Source organism: Melozone crissalis, unplaced genomic scaffold (assembly GCF_028551555.1).
Source record: "Melozone crissalis strain CALT ecotype California unplaced genomic scaffold, PUWL_Pcris_2 ptg000018l_1, whole genome shotgun sequence".
Classification (NCBI taxonomy): Eukaryota; Metazoa; Chordata; class Aves; order Passeriformes; family Passerellidae; genus Melozone; species Melozone crissalis.
This window is the reverse complement of record NW_026535796.1, coordinates 4,058,011-4,080,116: the sequence shown is the minus strand read 5'-3', so window position 1 is coordinate 4,080,116 and position 22,106 is coordinate 4,058,011. Positions and strand designations below refer to the sequence as shown.

Genomic DNA, 22,106 nt, shown 5'->3' with positions numbered 1-22,106 from the left:
GCTGCCTCCCTCCGAGCGAGTGGGACATTTCACAGGGATAAACCCCGAACCCCCGAGCACGCCAGAGCCAAGAGGGATCATTAAACAGCCTGAATGTATCATTTCAGTGCTTCACCCACCGAAATCTTGGTTATCTACCCAGCCTGGTGCTGATTTTAGAGTGAGTGACACCGAGAATGGGGATTTGAGGTGGAACATGGCCCATTTTCAAACAGAAAGGTTTCATTTTTAACATAAAACTTTATTAAAGGCAGAGACGTGGTTAGCATCGCCCAGAGTACCTCATTGCACGGTTTTGGGATTAGGAGATTTTTTTAATGAATTCAGCACAAATTTTCTCAGCCACCTTTATCTACTCCAGCCAAAAATTTACATTTTTGGGAGTAAACTCTGACCTCGGCGAAAGACTTGGAAACTAATGATTTTGACCACATTAAGGATGAAGTTTTTCCCCTCTGAATCCCAGCAGTTCCTAAACTGAAGCAAAGATCTGGATTTTCACGAGGCGTCTCTCGGCCTCAGGAAAGCGTCTTTCCCGGGGTCAAGGTGCTCCTCAGCCCGCACATGCGCCAAGCCCCGGCTCGCGGCGCCACCGGGATCTCCCCAGCGTGCCGGGATTGTCGCGATATGCCAACGGGGCTGGGCTCGACCTCGGCCCCGCCTCGCTCTAGTCGTGTCCCCCCGCGAGAGATCACCTCTAGCTCGGTGGGAGACAGCCCCCCGCGGTGCCCCGGAAAGGGCTGTCCTGTCGCTGTCGCGTTGCTATCGCGACACCGCTCACCTCGGCTCGGCACCGCCATCTTGACGCCCCCACCCCGCCCGCCGGTCCTCCGCCGTCCCGGCAGCCCCCGCGCGGCCACTCGCCCCGCCTACCCGCCTTCGGGCGCGATCGGCGTGTTCGGCCCGGTTCGGTCGCTTTCGGGCGGATTCGGGCGCTGCCCGTTCGGGCGTCTCCGTTCGGGCCGGCGAGCGGAGCTCGGGCGCGATCGGAGAGGACTCGGCACACATCGGCGCTTCTCGCTACCGCCTTCGGCTGAGATCGGACACCGCTCGAGCGCGCTCGGGACTCTTCGCCTCGCCGGGCCGCACCGCTCGGGGACTCGGCCGCGTTCGGGCGGGCTCGGGTCTCACCCGATCCGTCAGGTACCGCTTCGGGCCGCGCCGCGCGGACTCGGCCGCGCCCCATTGGCCAGCCGGCAGGGAGCGCGCGCGCCGGCCGCCTTCGCACGGGGCCCGAGCGGCTTGGGCCGCTTCGGGCCTCATCGGAACTCGGTCGAAAGGCCCCGAACACGCTCGTCAGCGGTCGGGCAGGCTCGGCTGCGCTCGGCTCGCCGGTCCCCCCTGCCCGCAGGACCCCCCTCAGGCGCGCCCGGGGGGGGAGGCGGAGCGGGCTCGGCCACCCCCGGCCCCGCGCATGGAGCAGCGCGACGGCGACTCGGCCGCCAGACAGCTCGATTTGCCCGCGGGACCGGGGCAGCAGCGGGAGCCACCGCAGGCAGCGGAGGGGGAGGCGGTAACGGTGATGGCGGCAGACGCCGGGCACATCGAGATGGGAGCACCGCCAATGCCAAGCGCCGACGAGGCCGCCGCCGCCGCTGCCTTCGCAGGTCAGGGCGGGCAGCGCTCTCTCAGCCCGCCCGGGGCTCCCCCAACCCGAGCTCCGGCCCCCACACAGCCCCCGCGGCTCGGGCTGGGACAGCGAGCTCCCTCAGGAAGCGCTCCCACCCCCTCGCCGAGTCCCACACTCCGCCCCTTCACACACAGTAAAGAGCGGGAGGCGCCCGGTGCGCCCGAGCCGCGGCCCCGTGTCCGCACAGCCAAGCGCCCCCAGTCACACAGCAGCGCCGTGCAGCCGAGCTGCGCTGCCACAGAGGCCAGAGCCCTTTGCCCGCCCCAGCGGCTGTTGTTCTTTCACCCTCACCCACGTGGAACCCAGAGATTTGAGCCAGGCCAAGCGCTGAACACCGCAGGAGCACTGGGCTGTGCGGTTGTCAGCTCTTAACTGGGCGACGTGCACAGGTCATGGCACCATGGGAATTCATACATGACAGGGGCAGAATCTGTTGTTCAGTTTATCCTGATGTCTGCCAGTCACCCCTATTTAAATAAAAGCACCACAGCTCGGAGTATCCCATGTACAGGTGCCATACTTATTTTTCCCTTAGTTCATCACACACTGATAGTGACTGCCCTGGTTTCATGAAGGTTAAAGCCTGTTGAACCCAAAAATCATTAGAAATCAGAATGATTATATTCATAACAACTTACAGGTGCAATGAAAAATAAAATTAATTTAGAAAGGAAGGAAGAAGGAATTTTTCAGATGTTCATCAGGCTCTCTGCATGAAGCAGAAAATTAAATTAACCCTGTTTTACATTCCAGAAGTCACCACAGTGACAGTAGCCAACGTGGGGGCCTCTGCAGACAATGTTTTCACCACGTCTGTGGCCAATGCAGCTTCAATTTCAGGACACGTGTTGGTAAGTCTGTCCTTTCATTTGAGGGCCTTGACAAAGTTTCTCAGTGTAAATGAAGAGCTGTACTAAGGTCAAAGATTTGTTTTCATTGTAATATCCAGGCATTAAACTACAAACCCATTAGCTGGGGGACATACAGGGGTTTTATTCCTAACTTTTTTATCTTTCCTCCCCCACATATTTGTCTGGTAACAGAGCTGGTAACCTGGAACATGAAATCTTTGAATTTGCTTCAGAGACTCAAAAATTAACCTAACAACTGCCATACAGATTGGAGTTTTGGGGTGCCTGTGAAATCTATTTGTGTTGAAGTGTTTTAATCAATTTAAACTCTTTATTTCTTCTGCAGTCTGGGAGAACAGCCCTCCAAATTGGGGACAGCTTGAACCCTGAGAAAGCCACTCTGATAGTGGTGCACACGGATGGCAGCATCGTCGAAACCACCGGGATCAAGGGGCCTTCAGCACCTCTCACACCAGGTATTAGACAGTCTGCTTCTGGTGAGTCACTCTCCTACAGGGATGGCTTCTACTCCACTCATCTTTCTGGAATCTTAATATATGTGCATAATTTTGTAAGGATGCTTTTCCCTCTTTTAAAAACTATAAAGTTGTTCAAATTGGAAAAGACTTTTAAGATATCAAGTCCTCACACAATATTTTGTGTATTTCTTGGGAATGAAAGAGTCCTTTTTTTGTTTTTAAATTGTTTTCCTGTCAGAAATGTGTTTAATTTCTTCATTCTTTGCCCTAACCCTGTCAAAGAAGCTGCTTGAAAAATCTTGCCCTGTTATTAGGCTTTCTACACCCATCCCACCTCCAAGGGCACACGGATAATTTTAACATGGTTAATAAAAATCTGAGTCTCCCAGTTCTGCATGTGTTCTTTCCACAGCTCCTGGAACACATTTACATGTCCATTCAGGCTGATTCTTTAGTGTCTGTGTCGCTGAGGTTTTGTTCAGGGCTGCCTGGCAGTTTCCTTGCTGCCCACGAGATGGCACAGCAAACCTTCAGTGCTCCCCAGCTTCCCACAGGATGGGCTCTGGGCAGGGGAATCTCCAGCCAGCTCCTTTCACCATAGCTTACACGTGGTGTAAGGATCAGGTCACAGTCTCAGTGTTTATTCCCTGTTAGAGCCTGTTTCCTCAGGTCCTCTTTGCTTAATTATCAGCCCTTCTCAGTTCGTTCAGGCTGAGCTTTTTGTGCTGCTTCATTGTGGGGGCGTTCCAGCTGCTCCAGTCAACCCAGCCGAGCATGGGATGGAACACCACTCTGCCTTTTGGTTGCTGACACCTTTCTTGTCTCTTTCCTGCAAGGACCACAGTCTCCTCCTACCCCTCTGGCAGCCGTCCAGGGGAAGAGTGGAACCAAGTACAACTGGGACCCGTCCGTGTACGAGAACGAGCTCCCGGTGCGGTGCCGGAACATCAGCGGCATTCTGTACAAGAACAGGCTGGGCTCAGGTAACTGCTACCAGGCTGAGGGGGGCCACAGCTCCTTCTCTTCCTGCCCTACTCTTCTTTTAATCAGGCTGTTCTTAAGGGCTGATCGTGACAGGAAAAAAAACCAAGAGAGTTTCCAAGACAGCCCAGAGTCTTTTGATTTTACTGTTCCCTTTTGTTTTGCTTTTTCTTCAGAGGGTTTTTAACTTTTTCTTAAACCTGCAAATATCCAGGCGGCCATGCAGTGAGTCTCCTCAGTAATAGGCTCAGTCCTTTAATGATTTTTTTGTCTCATAAGTAAACTTGTGTTTTTGCAAAACTCTGAAGAATCCCTGCTGGAATGCAAATAATTTTTTCTCTTCACGGGGCTTCTGAGCTCTTCTTCTTGTCTTTTATCCCTGTGGGGAAGCTGGGGAAGCTGCAGCAGAAATTGCCAGCCAGCCTGGCTGCGCAGTGCAGTGCTTGCTTTGTGGGCAGAAAGTTTTCTTCTAAACCCACCACAAACACAAAAAAGATCAGAAATTTAATTGCACATTGAGGAAAGACTTAAATTTGTGGTGTTTGTCCAATAAAGACTTTTCTTTTTTACGGAGGAGTAATTTTTACAGCCTTTTGAGACCCAGAGTTGGAGCTCTGAACATGCCCATCATTGTCACAGCCGTGATAATAAATGGACATAGTTACCCAAGAGCAATGGGCATAGTTAGTGGTTCTTACAGATTAACTGCTCTTTTGTCCAGCAATTTTCATATTTTCTTCTTTAGAAAAGTGGCAAAATTATCCTTAACCTGGGCTGACAGTGTATTTTGTTGCTTTACTTCAGGAGGCCGGGGCAGGTGCATTAAGCAAGGGGACAACTGGTACAGCCCCACGGAGTTCGAGGCCATGGCGGGGCGAGCCAGCAGCAAGGACTGGAAGAGGAGCATCCGCTACGCCGGGCGGCCCCTGCAGTGCCTTATCCACGTAAGGTTAAGTTTGCTCCCTCCTTTCTGCAGGAAGGGGCAGCTGGAGCCAGGTGCGATGGCACCAGGAGCAGTGCTTGGTTTGGTTGAGGGGCAGTGATGTAGGGGAATTGGTTTTGGTATGTCTCAAAAGCACACTGGGAAAGAGTTTCTGCAGGGTGAAGTCCAGCCTTGAGCTGTGCCACAGGAGTTGAGCTCTCACCTGTGATACTGTAATTCAGTGTCCTGATCTCCTTCAATGTCTCTGCCTGCCACACATTCTTCATTTTCACCATTCATTATTTGGGTCCTTTATTTGAGTCTCCTGGCATTGCCACTAGGCTGACAGTTGATTTCTGTTTGAGCAGAAATCAAATCTCAAATTCATATATCCTGGCCTTTGGGTGTGGAAATGGTTTGGTTTTCATTGCTCTCCTCTGACCCTCTCACCCTATTGCACTGGTGGGGGGAACTGGCCTCTCTGTTACCGTACAGCATCCAGGAGGGAATGGGTACCACTCTGGGAGCCATCCACATTTTTTAGCAGGATCAAGGTGTGCTCTGGGTGATTTTGGTGACTCTCATGCTGAACTGGTGACCTCTGATTCCAGGATGGGATTTTAAATCCCCACGCTGCCTCGTGTACTTGTGCCGCTTGCTGTGACGACATGACCCTGGTGAGTGGGAGGCTTTACATCCATTACTTTGGGAACTAATTATTCTTGTTGGACAAATTAACCAGTCAAGCTGCCTCAGCTCTTGGGTGAGCAGGTCATGAGTGTCCTGGGAATTGAGTGCCCTGACACATGAGTGTTCAGGGACAAGAATTTTTCCCTGCCCTGTGGAGAAAGGAGATGAGGAACTGCTGGCATTATTGCAGACCCTCAGTAAAAGTAGATCCTACTTAGTGCTTTATTTCTTTATTTTTCATTTTCTAATTAATATATCTATGCAAAATGCCTTTTGGGGATGTCAGTGCTATTCATGATTTTTGTCTCAAATTTCACAATGTTTTGAATTGGAAAAATATTTTTGTAAAGAAGCAACATTATAATCTTACGATAGGTCAGTATTTTTATTTTAAAACTACCTGGGGTTTTTTGTTAGTTGATTAGGGGTTTGATTTTTTTGCTAGTTTGTTTCAAAAATGAGATTTAAATCCTGAAGCAGAAGCAGAATTCTTTAGCTTGACCTGGTGTTTTGCCTTTCTTTTCTGCTATGAACTGACTGATGTGCTCATTTTCTTGCCTGGAACTTCTTCCTCTCTTCTCCTCCCTCTTTTTCTCTTTTCTACCACCACCTTGACCAGCAGCTGATTATCTGCCCAGATCTACTCCTTAAATAATAGTGGGAAGATGTTGAATTTGTGCCTCTTCAGCTGGAGGGAGCTGAGTTTAACTTTTCTTTTTTATTCAAAGTTCTTTTTGTTTGGAAAACTTTTAAGTGCTTTAGTCTATTGTTGCAAACCACACATCATGCATAGGGATCTGTGCTGCTGTTCCTGGAAAGATGAGAGTAAAATCAAAGTCTCCAAAGAAGTGCCTCAGCTAATGCTTTTTTTTTTCCCCTTTTTTCTTTTCATTTTCTTTCTGGTGTTTTTCTACCCAGAGTGGCCCTATACGACTCTTTGTGCCATATAAAAGGCGGAAAAAAGAAAATGAAATACCGGCAACTCCAGTGAAGAAGAATTGTTCCAAAAACATCACTCTGCTTCCAGCCAGTGCTGCAACTACGTGTAGGTTCTTTTCTCCTGGTAAAAATTGCTTCCTTTCTTTGGAGAGTTGCCCTGCTAGGTGTTTTATGTCTGTTAGTGGCCCCTTGGAACTGTCCAGCTGAGAAAAATGTCCTATTTTTTGGTCACATTCTTTTCATTGGATGATTTTATTGTCTCAGTGTCACTTCCTATTTTATAGGAAGTAGCACAGTGTGGCCACATCTGAACACAAGTTGAATAGGAAAAAGTGCAGCTCTAGACCTCTGGGAGACTCAGGTTTAAGCATTGTGACATCCTTGTGCCATGAACAGTAGGTTTCATATTTTGTGCTGAGAGAGGTTTGAGTTATGTCCTGTGCCTGGAATTGTTCAAGGCCAGGTTGGATGGGGCTTGGAGCAGCCTGGTTTAGTAGAAGGTGCCCCTGCCCATGGTAGGGTGGTGGAAGGAGATGACCTTAAGGTCCCTTCCAAGCCCAAGCATTTCAGGATTCTGTGGTTATAGTATATGATTATATTGCCCCCTGAACCTGCTCTCAGTGGGGGGAGAATTATGGGATCCTGGCCTGGATCCTTAGTGGATTTTAGGTTGATTTTTCACAAATAACAACTGAGAAATTTCCTGTTGGAATTAGGTTTGGGAGAGGCTGGCCCTTCTCTGCTCTGCCAGAAATCCCCATTCCATCCTCTGAGCTTCTTTGTGTCCCTTAGAAGCTGGAGTAAGATTTGTGCTATTCCTTGCAAAATAGCCTGGAAGCAGCTGGAATGAAACCCCCAGCCTGAAAGTCGTTAATGAAGGAGGCAGAAGGTGATGCTTTGATCTGCACATCCCTCTCCAGCATTCAGCTTTGTCAGTTACTGGTTTGATTGGCAAATTATCTGTGTGAGAACAGGAATTAATTTGCAAGCTGATCCAGCTCACACATCCCCAGTCACATCCATTTGTCCTCCTGCTCTCGGCACGCTGGCATCATCTGCAGGTAACAGTACAAAGTGAGTCAAGGAGGAAGCAACAGAAATCTAAAAAAAGAACAAAAAAGTAAGATTAGATCATCAGCAACAGTAGGAGGAGAAACACACAAGGATTCTGCAGAGTTGTTTTATGGCTTTGATTTTTTTAGTCCCCAAATAGGTTGAATCTGTATTGGTTTGTTATGTGAGGTGCTGTGAGGCTGCTCCTTCTCTCATGCTGGCTCTGGAAGAGAGAACTTGTTTTGGTGGCCAAATACTTCAGCCAGGAATTTGTAGCTACAGTATTTTAAAATTTTATTATTGTGTGCCACAGAATCAGACCATCACCAATTAATGGTACCAGTTAAATAATCCTCTTTAAAATGGATTTTAAACATTCAGAAGCCACTCAGGTATAATTATGCAGAAGGATTTTGTGCCTTGTTCCTTACATTGGCTGAGCACATTCTAGCACTTTGTGTAGATAAACAGCTAAAATTGCCCAGCTGTCATGGAATTAGCTGTAATCCACAAATTGTTGTGTTGATTTAAGTAACAACAAACACTCTTGCTAAAATTGTCATAAAGCAGCCAGAAATTGATGGGGTGTGTGGCCTCACTGAATCTTTATGGGAAGTGTTATGTTATGGTTCATAAAATAACTGAAAGTGTGGTGATTTGGGAGATATTAGGTTGTAAATTAACATTTTGGCCTCGTGCCCCCAGAGCCTTGGAAGGACAGCAGAGCCTTCAGAAACCCCTTGGGGCTTTTATTCCCCTTTCCAACTGCACTGGTCACAGGTGTGATCCAAACTGGGTTGTCCCAGGCTGGTGATCTGTGAGTCCCCTGAGCTTGGGTGGTGCAGCACAGGGATAACAGCAAACAGCTGGACAGGCATGTCCTCTGCTCCGAGTGTTAATTATGAAAGTGCTTTAATGTTTCCAGTCACCGTGACTCCCTCTGGACAGATCACAACCTCGGGGGCGCTGACCTTCGACCGCGCGTCCACCGTGGAGGCCACGGCCATCATCTCAGAGAGCCCAGCACAGGGGGATGTTTTCACTGGAGCCACTGGTAAGAGCTCAGCTCTCTCCTAGACAGCCGTGGGGAGGAGGAAAAGAGGTTTGGATGCCCACTGCTGTAGGAAGGAACATTTTGAATGCAACACAAAGGATTTATTTCTCAAGGGAGACACTGCTTAAATCTTAGCAGTTGCACCAAAGGAGAAGCTTTGCCCAGGTGTGGCAGCTGCTAATGTTCACCTCTACTGAGTTCCTAGGATTTATGTTCATCTCTGTAATATTTTTTTTTAATTCCTCATTTAACCTGAAATACTACCAAAAAACCTCAAATTAGGTGAGGGTTGAAATGGAGTGAAAAATGCCAGGATAAATCAAACAAAATATAAATGCATGACATACATTTCAGTTCTCTCAGTCTGAGTCATGCTTTGGGTTATGAGCTCTCCTGGGGGAATGATCCTGCTCCAAGAATGAGAGTTTGGAGCCCTGTGATGATCATGGATATTTCAATATGTGAGATGGAACCAAGGAACCTGTGGCTCTAAAGGTGAAATCAGAGCATGGTGGAGCCAGGACCAGGATTCTTTGCTTGCTGACTGTGTGAGATCCTGCTGCTGTTTCACATTTTCAACCCTTGGGAATTACCACAGAGTGTAGGAACTTGTATAAAACATAAAAACATAGGGGTGTAAGGAACACCTGCCAGGTGTGTTAGTGATTCCCAGGCCCTTGTTCTCCTTCAGTTCAGGACACCAACGTCCAGCAGCCTTGCCGGGTGTCTCATCCAGAGCCTCACTATCCCAGTTACCAGGACAACTGCCAGATCTCACCCTTCCCTGAGGCTGCACTGCCAACGTCTCATCCCAAAATCGGTATGTTTGCTCTCCCTGTGCTTCAATTTCCTCCCATCTTTCTCAACAAAGGTAAAGACTGGGGCAGAAAAATAAATTTTCCTCTATTGTGCTTGTGAGTTTTACAGATACTAAGATTTGGACAAGCAGGTTTCCCCTTTGTGGGAAATTTTTCACTCTTTATTGAGAGCTTTGATTTATTGATTCTGCCAGAGGCAGCTGCTGTGATTCTGCATCATGAGTTGTCTTGCATCCCCTGCTGTTCCTAAAGTTTTTGCTTCCAGACTTTTGTCTCTTTGGGCACTGTGGCTGAACATTTATTTAGTGTTCGATCTGAGAACAAACCCAATTAAAATCATGCCACAGAAGCTTTTCTAGACATCCCTTTACTCCAGTGATGCGTGCTGGGGGTACTTTTGACCAGGTTTAGTGTGAGTTTTCAATCCCCTCTGTATGACCCTTATTTATTTATTTGGAGTGGCACAGGATGTTCCTGGTCTCCAGAGTCAGATCTTCTTGTGTTTAAGACTTAGTCAGATCTTGATGTTACTAATTAAACATTGATTGTTTTCTCACCAGTGAATATTTTCTCTTGCCTGATGTACTTGTGCCAAAAAAACCCAAACTAGGTGAGGGTTGAAATGGAGTGAAAAATGCCAGGATAAGTCAAACAAAATATAAATGCATTATATACATTTCAGCAGTTTGAATTGGAATTGGAAGAGGAATTGGAAGTAATTCCTCTTTGATATGTTTGTTATCAAATGCCAGGCAGGGATAAATACTGTGCTGGAAATGGAGAGTGGGAAAGGCTCTTGTGCAAACAGACATTGATAAAAAAGACTGGTTTATCTCGTACTCATATCTAAGTGCAAATAGTTCCACGCCACTCATGTGCAAATTCATTAAAATTACTGTTTTAATTAAGAGTGTTTTGAGGTAAGAAGTCTGCACAACCCTGCGGCTGATGGTACCTTCTTTGTACCAGTAAAGAATTCAGTGAGGAATGTCGAGGTCAGTGTTGGTAGATTTGAATGTCTTGGACTGAATTTTATGGCAGATGGTGAGTATTTATTGCTAGAATTACATTTTGGAAAAGGAAAGCCAGATAACATTTCTTCCTGGAATGTTAACCTAAGCTGAGTTTATGCTGTGTATGGTGGAGTTCTGGGTCTGGATTTAATTTTGTCATACCCTGATCTCCCAGTGTACACAGAAACCTAATGTGAAAAGTAACTGGTTCAGTGACACAGTAACTGCTGGGTTATTGAAGGGCTTCCCAACGCATGGTTTTGGGAAGTCCATGTTTGGAATACACTCACGTGGAGGTAATGGTGACTGTCTGGGGTTAAGTCCAGTGTCTGGCCAGGGTTGTGTAAAGGTCAGAATTCAGGAAGCACAGAGAGTGTGATGTGGATCAGTACTTGAGTTTTGTGGTTTGCAGCCTGAGAATTGACATCTGGGCAGGATCATCAGGATGTTTCTGTAAAGTATTGGGTCACTGAGTGACTTACTCTGACCTTACCTAGCCATGGCTGAGGGAAATGTTCTTGGCAGTGGTGGAGGAGTTCCTGGGAATGCTGCTTTCACTGCATCATAGTGCTTCTCCACAGCAGTGCTGGGAGGTGTTAAACTCTTCCCAGGGTCATCCAGGTCAAGAGGAGGTGTTCTTGTCCCATGGGTTTGAGAGTGCCTACGGGCTTGTTCTGCCCAGATGTGCACTTGATGTTGCAGAAGGAATAATCTGTTTAACAAACACTTTCCTGGCTGGAAATTCTGCAAACCACATTTTAGAAAAGAAACCAAACACCACAGAAAAACCACAAAACCCAACACCCTGCCACCACCACCACCACCACTTGATGGAAATGAAACCCCCTAACTGTCTGTATATTCTCTCTTGTTCCTCATGTCCAGTGTTGACGTCCCTGCCTGCCCTGGCGGTGCCCCCCCCGACGCCCACCAAAGCCATGTCGCCGTCGGTGGTGAACGGGCTGGAGGTGACGGAGCAGCGCAGCTGGCTCTACCTGGAGGAGATGGTCAATTCCCTGCTCAGCACAGCTCAGCAGCTGAAGACTCTGATTGAGCAGGCCAAGCAGGCCAGCTCCTCCTTCCATGAGGCTGCTGTCACACAGGCCAAGATCCAGGCTGATGTGGAGAGGAAAGAGGTAACTGTGCCACAGCGGCTCAGCCATGGGCACCTTTGGGGCTGAGTGGTGAGCAGAGTAGTTGCTGGCTGGAGCAGTGGTACTGGAAATTGTTTCTCCAGGCCTTGAAAGCAATGTTAGCGAGAGAAATCTTCCCAAGTTATTTGTATCCTGGGGAAAGGAATGAAGTTCTCTGGGATTCCAGGAGCTGTGGGCAGCAGGCTGGTTGTACAGACTGTTTGGTGTCACGATCCTGAGCTCTCCCATCAGCTGTCCATAAAGTTATGGGATGTGGGCACTGAGTCCTAATCTGAGGAAGCTGGTGAGTGTTCAGCAGTGCAGTGGCTGCTGTCAGGTGAGCTGGGCTTTCAATAGGATATGTGGAACAGCTTAACACAGAGTTTATGGGGAAGTGTTCTGTCCCAAGGTAAAAGAAGGAGTCGGGGAGGATTCTTTTTGATAGATTTCTCAGATGAAAATAAAGCACAAATGCGGCAATATTGTATCTGAATATAAAGAAGGGTGAGCGTCCTACTGAAGGGGCATAGAAAAGAGAGCAGAGAGGAGAAAAGAGAGACGGAGAAAGAAACAGAAGACAGGGGCAGCGTTACCGCAAGCACGCCGGTGCTCTGTCAGCGCCAGCTCAGAGGCGGAGCGTGCGTGTTGCCATGCGCGGCGAGACCGCGCGGCTTTTGTCAGTGCTCGGCCGCAATCTTACGGCGGCAGCAGCAGCAGCGTGTCCCCGGCGGCGGCAGCGAGCCGCCCTGCGCGGCTCCTGTGAGCGGCTGCGGGCTCGTGGTGGCTGCAGGCGGCAGCTGCGGGCTTGTCTGGGCGCAGGCGGTGACGCCGGGCTGGTGTTCCCGGGCTGAGTGCTGTGGCGGGATGGCGGGGCGGGCAGCGCGCAAACGCCGCGGCGGCCGCGGCTCGGTGCAGATGGCTGCAGCTGTGCCTGGGGAGCGCGGTGCAGGCAGCGGGCTGTGGGGGAGGCAGCGGAGCACAAGGTCATCTGGTTGGCAGAAGCAGGGCAAAAGCAGGTAGGGGCAGGGAAGCAGGACCGCAGGGAGGAAAAGGTGAGGGGTGGGGGGGAAGAAGGGCCAAGGTGATTCTCCCAGCGAGCTCCTGATGCCTCCAAGAAACCCAAAGCAAAAGGACTCGCCATTTTGTCACAGTTAGCCACTTTTATGTGCTAAGGCTCCTTCCACAGCCCGATTGTACCGATATTCTTCATGGGAATCCGAGCCTTTGCCCTACCGGCGAGTGGGGCGGGTCGCTGACAGGCTGATCGTGGAGGTTTTTTCGGCCCTGATTGGCTGCCAGGCAGAGCCCTCGCCGGAACAGGGTTACCAGTACGTGTACAGACATGTATACCTTACAGGAATTCTTCACTTCGTGTGTAACATACGTCGAACCATAAATAAAAATCAGATTGATCCCTCTCAGAAAGATATGCAGTAAAGTTTAGAGGTGTTTTACTGAGAACTGTGCAAGCAGAGCTGACTCACACGAGTCCTGGGGGTAGGACTGGCAGGCTGCCTGTCCTCTCAGGAGCCTTGACTGGTTCCCATCTTCTCTCTCTTGTGGATTATCCACGAGGACTGCCCTCTTCTCCTTGCTCTTCTTCTATGTAACTGATGCATGGTAGGGATCTCGGATCCTTCCATGCATGCACCCAACTATAGCTTCATCCTGAAGGTGCTCTCCCTTTCCCACAGATCCACAGCTGGTGTGAACTAGGGAGAGAGAGGTGGGGGGCAGTGTTGGAACCATCAGTTGCTGCTGAACTCCCTTCCCAAACACCACTTTCCTGCTGGTGCCATCAGCATTGTGCTAACATCAGTTTTCCACTGAATCCATAGACATGAGTGTGCAGCAACAGGCCTGGAAGAAAGGTGTGGGAAGACTTTGCTGGAAGCTGAGGACCCCTAGGACAGTCCTTGCAGCCTCTTTGGTATTCTTTGTCATGCTAAACTCTCCCATACGATGCATCTTTGATGTGCAGGTGTGTGATATGTTGGGAGTCTAATCCTTCCCTGCCTCCCTCCTGCAGAACAGGTGCTGGTGCTGCTGCCCAGGCTTGGGCTGGCTACTGCTGGAAAGCTGCACAGAGTGGGACACTGAAATATTGGAAGCTTTGGCACAGTTGAGTGATAAACATCTGCTTGTGTTTAGCTTCACTCTGCTTTTTTTCCAGTCTATGTGCATCTTCCCTTCTGTTTATCCTCACAGTGGTTTCTGGAATGGTTATTCAGTCCCTTCTCCACACCCTCTGATCCAAAACCAGCTCTCTTTTATGTTCTTCTAGTTACTTCTTGTCCTGGGAATGGGAGTTAGAATCCCTCCTGTGTATGGACTAAAGCTGACTTGACATGGAAAGGATGAGCACGTGATTTCCAGAGAAAACCCCTTTCCCAGGAACTGCTGCATGCCCAGTTACACCACTTGTGTCTCACCATTCTCTGTGTGTAATGGGGACCTCCACACTTGTGCACTGTGGTGAAACCACAATACTCATGCTGATATTTTTTATCATCCAGACCATTCTGAGCTGTGCTGGCTGCTGGAACCATCCAGGCAGTATCACAAGCACCACAAGTACCTATCTCTGAATTAATTCTTGTTTGTGAATTCCATATATGGACAAAACTGTGTTCCTGGATACAGGGAAGCAATTACACTAAAGGTCAAAGAACTGGCTCTCTGCTTTTGTGTTGGTCAAAGGGCCTTTCCCAGTTTTCTAGTGGTTTGTAACTCAGTTTCCCACTCTGAGTATGTGTGTGGTCCCGTGGCTTTTTGGGCAGTTACGGTATATGAGAGGCAGACAGAGAGGCCTTCATGCCCTTCAGGTAGGGCATTTTTTACAAAGGAAATTGGTGCTTAATTAGCACTTAGTTCATTCCACTGATAGAACTTCAAGGGTGAGCAAACAGGGGGAGCCTTTCCTGGTGGTGTCCTTGTGTCAGAGCTGCAGAGCAAGGCTGGGCTGCAGATGAGATGGTAACAGAGCTGCAGACTCAGCTCTTGCTGGAAGGGTGACTTAGTACAGAGCAGTATTGTAGGGATCTGATAGAAACAGCCTGGTTCCCAACTGGATACACAAACTTAGGTGCCTCGTTGTGTTTCTCACATATGAAACTCACTATAGTGTGTTTCAATATTATATTTATTATTTAATGAGCTTTCTAGTCATTAAATAGCACAAATGAGCTGTCCTGCTCCCATAGAGCAGCAGTTAGGTTGCCTTAGCTTTAAACAGCAGGAGCTGTGCTCTGTGCTGGGCAGTGTTGGTGGTTGTGGGACTCACACAGCTCTGAAGTGTGTCTGATGTGAGGGGTTTGCACTCTGCCTCCCACCTTGTACCATCTCAGCCCTGTGTCAGGGGCTGGGAACATCCTTATCCCTTCTGAAAGAACTGTTTCAAATGCTGTAGATAAAGGCTTCACCAGCAGGGAAGTTTTTTAGCACATAATTTAGTATTTTGGCTGTTGTGACATGCACTCAGTTGCTTTCTTTGTACTTCTTAATTTCTGTAAATTTGTTCAAGGGTCATGGTTTGTTGAGCAAATTTCAAGACAGGGGATCTCCTTTAAATTTTGTTTCCATCTTTCCCACAAGTCATTTTGATGTCCCTGGGTAAGTCCTTGGCCTCACTGTGCCTCAGATGAAAATAACACTTCCTTCCCAGAGAGCTCATGTGCAAGTTTGCAAAGTGTTAGGAGCCTCTGAGTAAGGTTACATTTGTGTTACTTAGAAGTCCTGGGGAATGATATCCCAAAAGAAAAGCAAACCAGGAGCCCTCCAGCTCCATGTTTATATGAACTTCCAAAATGCCTCATGATATTGCAAAAAATGGATATATGGAGAGATTTATAAGGTTTTTCTGAATTGCAGCATTTTGTGTGGGATTAGTTAAATACAATTGCTCTGGCTGAATTTCATGTGGCTGTTAAGAAACAGTTCTGGAGTGTCATTAGTAATTAGGTTGTGGTTGAGTGTCTGATCCCCTGGTTAATATCTCCATTTGGTTTTTACTGCATTTTTTGGTAAGGGAAAGACATCTGGGAATTTAGGGTGAGTGGAGTAACAAAGGCTCAGTGTCTCTTGCAATAGATATTTGACATTTGCAGATCAGGCCCAAAATGAAGAGATTAAAGGCAGGACTGACATGTTGGTGTGCTTGGGCAATGTAATTTTTCTGAGTGTGCATTAATCCAGTGTTTATATCAGATAAACTTTAGGATGGGGACATTACACATACTCACTAAATTCTGTGCCAGAATTGCTGGGGAATAATAAAGAGATTCAGGAAATGTATTAATTGTATTTTCTGTATAAGTTGAAGAGAATGAGTGTTGAAATCCCACAAATGTTTTAATTGGAATAGCCCTCTGTAAAGCAGAGATGCTTCTGGAGCCCTGCCTGTTTGAAAGCAAGGTGGAAAATTAAATCAGCAAACAGCTGGGGCATCTGAATGCTTTTTAAGAAAGATTAAACCAATTCAGGGCTGGAGAGTATGAAATTAACCTAAAAAGGGTTGAACAGTTAAGAAATAGTCTCTGGTCAGCAAACAGTGGCTTGTGTACTCCAAACTAGCAATGATACTCTTGGGAATTGGAGATTCTGCATTTTGTGGGGCTGTTTCTGTGAGAGATCTGAATGTGTCTGGCTTGTTCCTCTCTCTTATCACACCTTTTCCTTCTCCATGGTTTGTGCATGGCTGGAATTGCCTTGTCAAATAGGGCAAAACCAAATCACACCCCTGGCAGGCCACAGCAAGAGGCTTCTCTGCCTCCACCTCCATCTGCCTGCCTGGAGTTTTTTAATTTAATTTCTGTCATGGTAATATCAAGGTTTTGAAGGTTGTGGTTTCACAGGAGAATAAATACTGTGCTCTCAGGTCATATACTTGTAAATTAAGCCTTTAATCTCCTTATGTGTTGAGTCAACTCCTGGATGAACCTGCTTGGCCTGGAGGAAGGGATTCAGCTTTTTTGGACTTTTTAACTGTTCCAAATACATTTAAGCCAGGGTTAGCACATAATTAATTTGGGATTGGGTTTGGATGCCATTGGTTTGGGACTTCTGTCCCTCATTGCTGAGTGTGTTGCTGCTGCAGCAGGTACAGCAGCACCTGGTTGGGCTTGAGCTGGTGTGAAGTGATTCTGCCAGGCAGCCAAAGTGGGCTCTGATCACCTCCAGAGGACTGATGGAGTCACAACTTGTTCTACAGCCCTCTCACTCTTCTGTTTCAAGGAGGAGTAATGATTATGGTTAGTGCTGCTCCTAAAGTCTAAGGCATCTTAATTTTGTTCAGCTTATTTTTCCCCCTAATCCTTTTTGGTGGGCTCTACCTTCCCTCCAGAGTCCTTTGCCTCTTTGTGAATTAGGATCACTGGACTTGACCCAAAATTTGGCCCTGGAATTTGCCACTTGGCCCTGTTACCCTGGTGTTTTCCTCGTGTTTCCTGTGCTGATTTTCCAGTTCCCATGTGTGGGGGAGTTGCAGTTAAACCCCCCAGTTTAAGGGCAGGTGTGTGGCTGGATGGAGTGGGGAGCTGGGCTTGGAGGAAATGCTGTACTGAACTGGCAGTTTGTCACCTCAGGCTGTTCTCTCACAGGCTCCTTGCCCTGTCTCCACATCAGGTGACAGTGTCCCTCTCCTAGAAGTGAGGAGTGAGGGGCCACCCTGTCCTCTTGCAACTGCAGTGTGGGGCTGGGCAGACACAGCTCAGCATGGGGACCCTCCATCCCAGCACCCTTCCAACCCCTCACATCGTGCTCTGGCTGGGAAATGACATGTCTGCTGTGTTCTCCTTGCAGCAATACCAGAGCCAGTTATTCCAACAAACAGAGGATGTGGATGGGAAGACAGAAATCATCATCAAGGTAGGCTGGCGGTGTCTCGTGTTGTGAAGAGCCTTTTGGTCTTTGTCTTATTCCATTTAAAGACTCAGAGGTTTTGTCATTGCTGTGGAATCCTGTGCTCTGTGTCTGGCCTTCTGGCAAAGGATCTGAGCCCTTCCTTCCCTTGGCCAGTGCTCCAAGCAGTGTCTCCCCTTTCCCAAGCATTCCAGATTTCTGTGTTCCTTCACCCGGCCAGGTTCATCAGTCTCCCTCACCTCTGAGTGGTGGTGCTGCAGCTCTGGTAGGTGGCTGTCACAGAGCTGTGACAGGAAGAGAATTTGCTTCCTTTCTGTCCTGTGAGCTGGTTTTCATAACTCCACAATTTCCTCTGGTATTTGGAAGGGGAGTTAGCTCTGGACCCATAACTGAAGCCCTTAGAGCTGTGTTGCTCAGTTCTCTTTCATATCTGCAGGTACAACCATGCCCCGTGTATTTTCCACATTTTCCAGTTACAAACAGCCCCAGTCAAGTGTCCCCTCAGGGCAGGCTTTGCAAGTCCCAAATCACAGCTTTAGGCCCTTTTTAGTGTTCCAAATCCACAGCTGCACATCAGGAGCACAAACACAGTTCAGTGTCACCAGCTGTTCGCTGCAGGTACATGGAAAGGTGTGAAAGAGGGTGTTAATCAGAGCCCTGATTTCTGGGGTGGTTTTGCTCAGTGAGAGAAGAAGCCTGGAGGAACTGATGAGCCCACAATACTTTCACAGCCCAGCAACACTTCTTGTCACTGCTGCTGATGTGCTAATGATTTGTCAGGGATTTAATGAACTGGAAGTGGAATGCTCTGTGAAGTGCTTATTTTGGTGGTAGTTCAATGATGTTTCCACCTAAATATACAGGTTATGTTAATTGATGTCACCAAAATAAGATTAAAGCGATAGACACAAAAACATCACTTAAAAAGCAGGTGTGATTTTTCACCTGTGTATCCCATCTTGCCTTGCTTCTGGATTTAAATCCTGGGCTTCTGTTAGAGCCTTCTTAATTTGATTCCTGTTTCCCTCTTGGTACTCTCCTTATATAGTCTTGACTGGGAAAGGACCAAGGAACATATCCCATATGAGCAGATGCCTTTTTCCTCCCTAAAACTAGGGGAAAATACCTGAAGGATCCCATCTGTATTCTTAGTCTGTTGTCCTTCCTCAGACCTTCTCTTAGATATACACAGGACTATAAACCCAACAAAACCACCACTGAAATCTGCCTTTAAACCTTTAAATTTGGGATAACCTCAGAGCTTGTGTGTCAATAGCCTGTGCACAGCCTGACATGTCTGGGTGGGATACACCCGACTCCTGTAGTTACCTGACTGACGGATACCAGACCTATCTGGAGGGAGGTTTCCCTGGGGTGGTGGGGATGGATTTCCATGACCACTCAGTGTCCACACACATTCTGGGAGGGCTTCCTGCCCGACAGAAAGAAAAACAGGTACATTTCATTTTCCAAATGAAATTTCATTTCCTGCTAAAAGAGCAAGGAGAGTGGGTCTCTGAGGGTGTATCCAGAGGCCACTGGGCCTTTTTGTTGTGGGTTGTGTGCTGAGGCTAATTTGGGAAATGGGAGCTTGCTCTGGCATTCCAGCCATCACAGCACTTGTTGCAGCTCGATGATGCCCCTGTTTTTTCTCTGTGTGACTTGTCCCTCTCCATCCCTTCCCACAGCAATCCTGCGTCAACTGCGGGCGGGAGGCCACCAACGAGTGCACAGGATGCCACAAAGTCAACTACTGTTCCACGTTCTGCCAGCGGAAGGTATCAGCCTGCCTGTGACTTGGGGTTCAGTTCCCTGGGGAGGGCTGTGTGACCCTGGGGACAGCCAGGCTGCTTGGGCTGCCACCTGATGGGTGTCAGTGCTGAGGGAGGAACATACAGTAGAGCCATGCAGTCAGAGCAGAGCCTTGCGTGGGTTAAGCACTCCAAACCCACCCTGCCAGTGGGATCACCAACAAGGCTGTAGTGATGGGGCAGGTCTGCAAGGCAGGACAGGGTTAAAAGGGAAGAGAAGGTCTCCAGGTTTGCACACACCTTCCTAAAGGTGACCCAAAAAATCCAAGTAACACTAGAAATGAAGCATGGACACCTCACTGGGATCTGTGGGGAGATGGGAGCACTTTTACAGCCCCTTCATGCTGCTTCCTTCCTTCCCTGCTGCTCCTGCCGTGGCACTGAGGACATAGTTCTCCTTTCCATTATTTGTGATGCTGCAGGTGCTACAGTGGGACAGACTCTACAATTGTGAGCTTGGGAGGTGGGAACAGTATGAAGTACAGTGGAGGAAGCTGCTGTGTGTCATGTTTCACACCAATTCCTTACAGTGATCCTTGGCCCTTGCTTGGAGAGAAGGATGGTTCAGTTTAGCCATTACAGCTCTGCTGGGTGGCCAGGTTCAGGTTCAGGCTGAGTCAGCTGTTTCTGAATTCAGTCAGTTCCAGAAGGAGTCTGTTCCTGTCCTAGCTGAGCTAAGATCCAGCACAGCGCTGTCCCTCAGGAGCACTCGGTGTTGAGAGCTGCCTTTCAGGAGAGGAGAGGCTTTAAGTCAAGATTCTGACTCAGTTTTAGTAAATTTTCCATCTGACTGACACTGATATCCTGGATTGTGGTTTGTGTGGAGGTGGCAGCATTCTGCTTAGTCCGATTCCACCCCTTACATTGATCCAGTGCATGGCTCCTTTGTCCTCCATCATTGGTCTGGTTTGTGGAGAGAGAGTGCTTCTCACACAGGGAGGGCCCTTCTCCAAGGCCTGTTCTGCTCACAGCCTTTCCCTCTGCTCTCCCCTGGCAGGACTGGAAGGATCACCAGCACATCTGCGGCCAGTCAACCACGGTGACGGTGCAAGGGGACGAGGTGCACGTCCCAGGCAATGTGATGGAGAAGGTCACCGTGTGAGGGCGCTACCTCTGCAGCTGTTCATGGACACGGCTGGATCGGCGACCGGCGGGAACGGTCTGTCCTGTGCCAACAGCACTCTTCTCACTAGCAGACTCATTTTTCATTGATTTTTTGATACTGTGACAGGACTTGTCTATTCCCAATCCCCTTCCAAAACTTTGGATAATACAGAGACTGTGAAAACCTCATCTGGAACCCTCTCCCTTCCGTCCCAGCCCTGACTGGCTTTGGGAGGCTTTGCCTTTGCCTGACTGGATCCTCCACCATGTGGATTACAGCAGTCTCCTCATCTCTCTTGAGATGGATCTGAAGCAGGTGTTGCAAGGAGATCTGCCTGTGCTTCCTTCTACTGGGGCCTCCCTACCTCTCATTAGAGAAGAGAAACAAACCTTTGGTTGGTTTATTTAATTGCCTTGACAAAGTCGGTACAAGTTCTTAGTTTGGCATTGAAAGAATTTTTGGGTTTCCCGTGTTCCCTCTGTGCTGGGAAAATCTGGAACACATTGGACTTCTCCTCTTAAATGTAGTTGAAAAATAACATGTTGTTAAATAAAATGGGCTGAAAGCACAGGTGTGACCAGTTGTTCCCCTTCATTCCCCGGGCAGCACTTTGTGGTACAGGTAACTGCTCAGGTGAGTGCACCAACAGCTGCATGTGTGTCTGTACTCCCTGTCTACCTGGGAGGTGTTTTCTCCACAGCTTCATTCCACAGTGTGCCTGGAATGTCACTCATAGCATCCAGCTGGCCAGAGTCAGATGGGATCAAACCCAAGGTGAGCAAAGGTGGATATGGGGCTGTCCTGTCTCTGCCCTGTAGGAGCTGCTAATTAGAGATGTGCTGACCATTAGGGAGTTACTGGCTTTGCTCACTGCAACAAAATAATTTTAATTATTAATCTACTATTTTAATAGTTAATTAAATCCTTTATTTGTTAATTAAGTTAAACCTTTGTTTGTGGTTGGAGATTTCAGAGGAGTCTTGACAGGTGCACAAGCCTCTGGTTGTTTGGTTGGGTTTGTTCTTGGCTTCAGGCATAGCCCCCATTAGGGGTCACAACCCCCATGAAGGGTCACTATTGTTTGCTCTGGTTGAGGGGTCACAGTCCCTGCGAGGGGTCACTTGTCCTGGCTCTTGTTTGCTCCAGTTTGGTGATGGTGGATGAGGATGGCTGTTCAGCTCCTGCTCCAGGCAGGGTCACCTGAACCACAGAGTGACCCAACCCAACGTCACACACGCTGTCAAACAGAAAATTCTATCCTGACTTACAGGAAACTTAAAAACAGAGAAAAATGCCATGGAAAAGACTAGAGGTTTCTGACAAATCTATTCCTTCCACTTTACATCTTAAAGGTCTGTTAGGTTGCATTCCATGTGTTCCAAGGCAGCAGGAGCTGGTTTTCCATCTCTCAGGGGCGTCTCTCAGAAGTGCCCTTGTGGGTTTGCCAGCAGCACCAGCTCCTGAGGGACTTTGGTCCTCAATCTCCCATGGAGGGAGGTGACAGGGCTCCCACAGTCGGTGGCAGGTGGTGAGTGTTACTTCCTGGCTGTTTCCTGGGAAAGTTATTCCTCTTAACACAGAGCTGAGCAGGCCCAGGGGGCAGCACTGCAGTGCCATAGAAGACCAGGAGCTGGTGGCCACAGTGTGCAGCTCTTCGAGAAGGAGCCATGCTTCCCACGAAAATCAAGCAGGAACTGAGGCAGGATGGGAACAGAAATTATCTGTGATACTCCTGGGGAGGAAAGAAAAGGCAACTCCTTCCATTCCC

General features: G+C 48.4%; 1 protein-coding gene across 1 annotated transcript; it reads left to right on the top strand.

The window, feature by feature from the left end:
• Positions 1-1,375: 1,375 nt before the first annotated feature.
• DEAF1 (DEAF1 transcription factor) lies at positions 1,376-20,361 on the top strand. Its single transcript, XM_054275523.1, has 13 exons — positions 1,376-1,607; positions 2,384-2,481; positions 2,828-2,957; positions 3,797-3,943; positions 4,746-4,885; positions 5,475-5,540; positions 6,472-6,598; positions 8,471-8,599; positions 9,291-9,419; positions 11,316-11,566; positions 17,363-17,428; positions 19,111-19,200; positions 20,231-20,361. Exons 1-13 carry the CDS (start codon positions 1,415-1,417, stop codon positions 20,333-20,335), a joined length of 1,671 nt encoding a protein of 556 aa, XP_054131498.1. The 5' UTR covers positions 1,376-1,414; the 3' UTR covers positions 20,336-20,361.
• Positions 20,362-22,106: the final 1,745 nt, after the last annotated feature.

What these genes read in the sequence shown, in the direction of transcription:
- DEAF1 (XM_054275523.1), top strand. Translation starts at nt 1,415, where the DNA reads ATGGAGCAGCGCGACGGCGACTCGGCCGCCAGACAGCTCGATTTGCCC. An exon ending in CTGATGTGGAGAGGAAAGAG is followed by an intron (nt 11,567 to 17,362) that starts GTAACTGTGCCA and finishes TTCTCCTTGCAG; the next exon opens with CAATACCAGAGCCAGTTATT. An exon ending in CCACGTTCTGCCAGCGGAAG is followed by an intron (nt 19,201 to 20,230) that starts GTATCAGCCTGC and finishes CTCCCCTGGCAG; the next exon opens with GACTGGAAGGATCACCAGCA.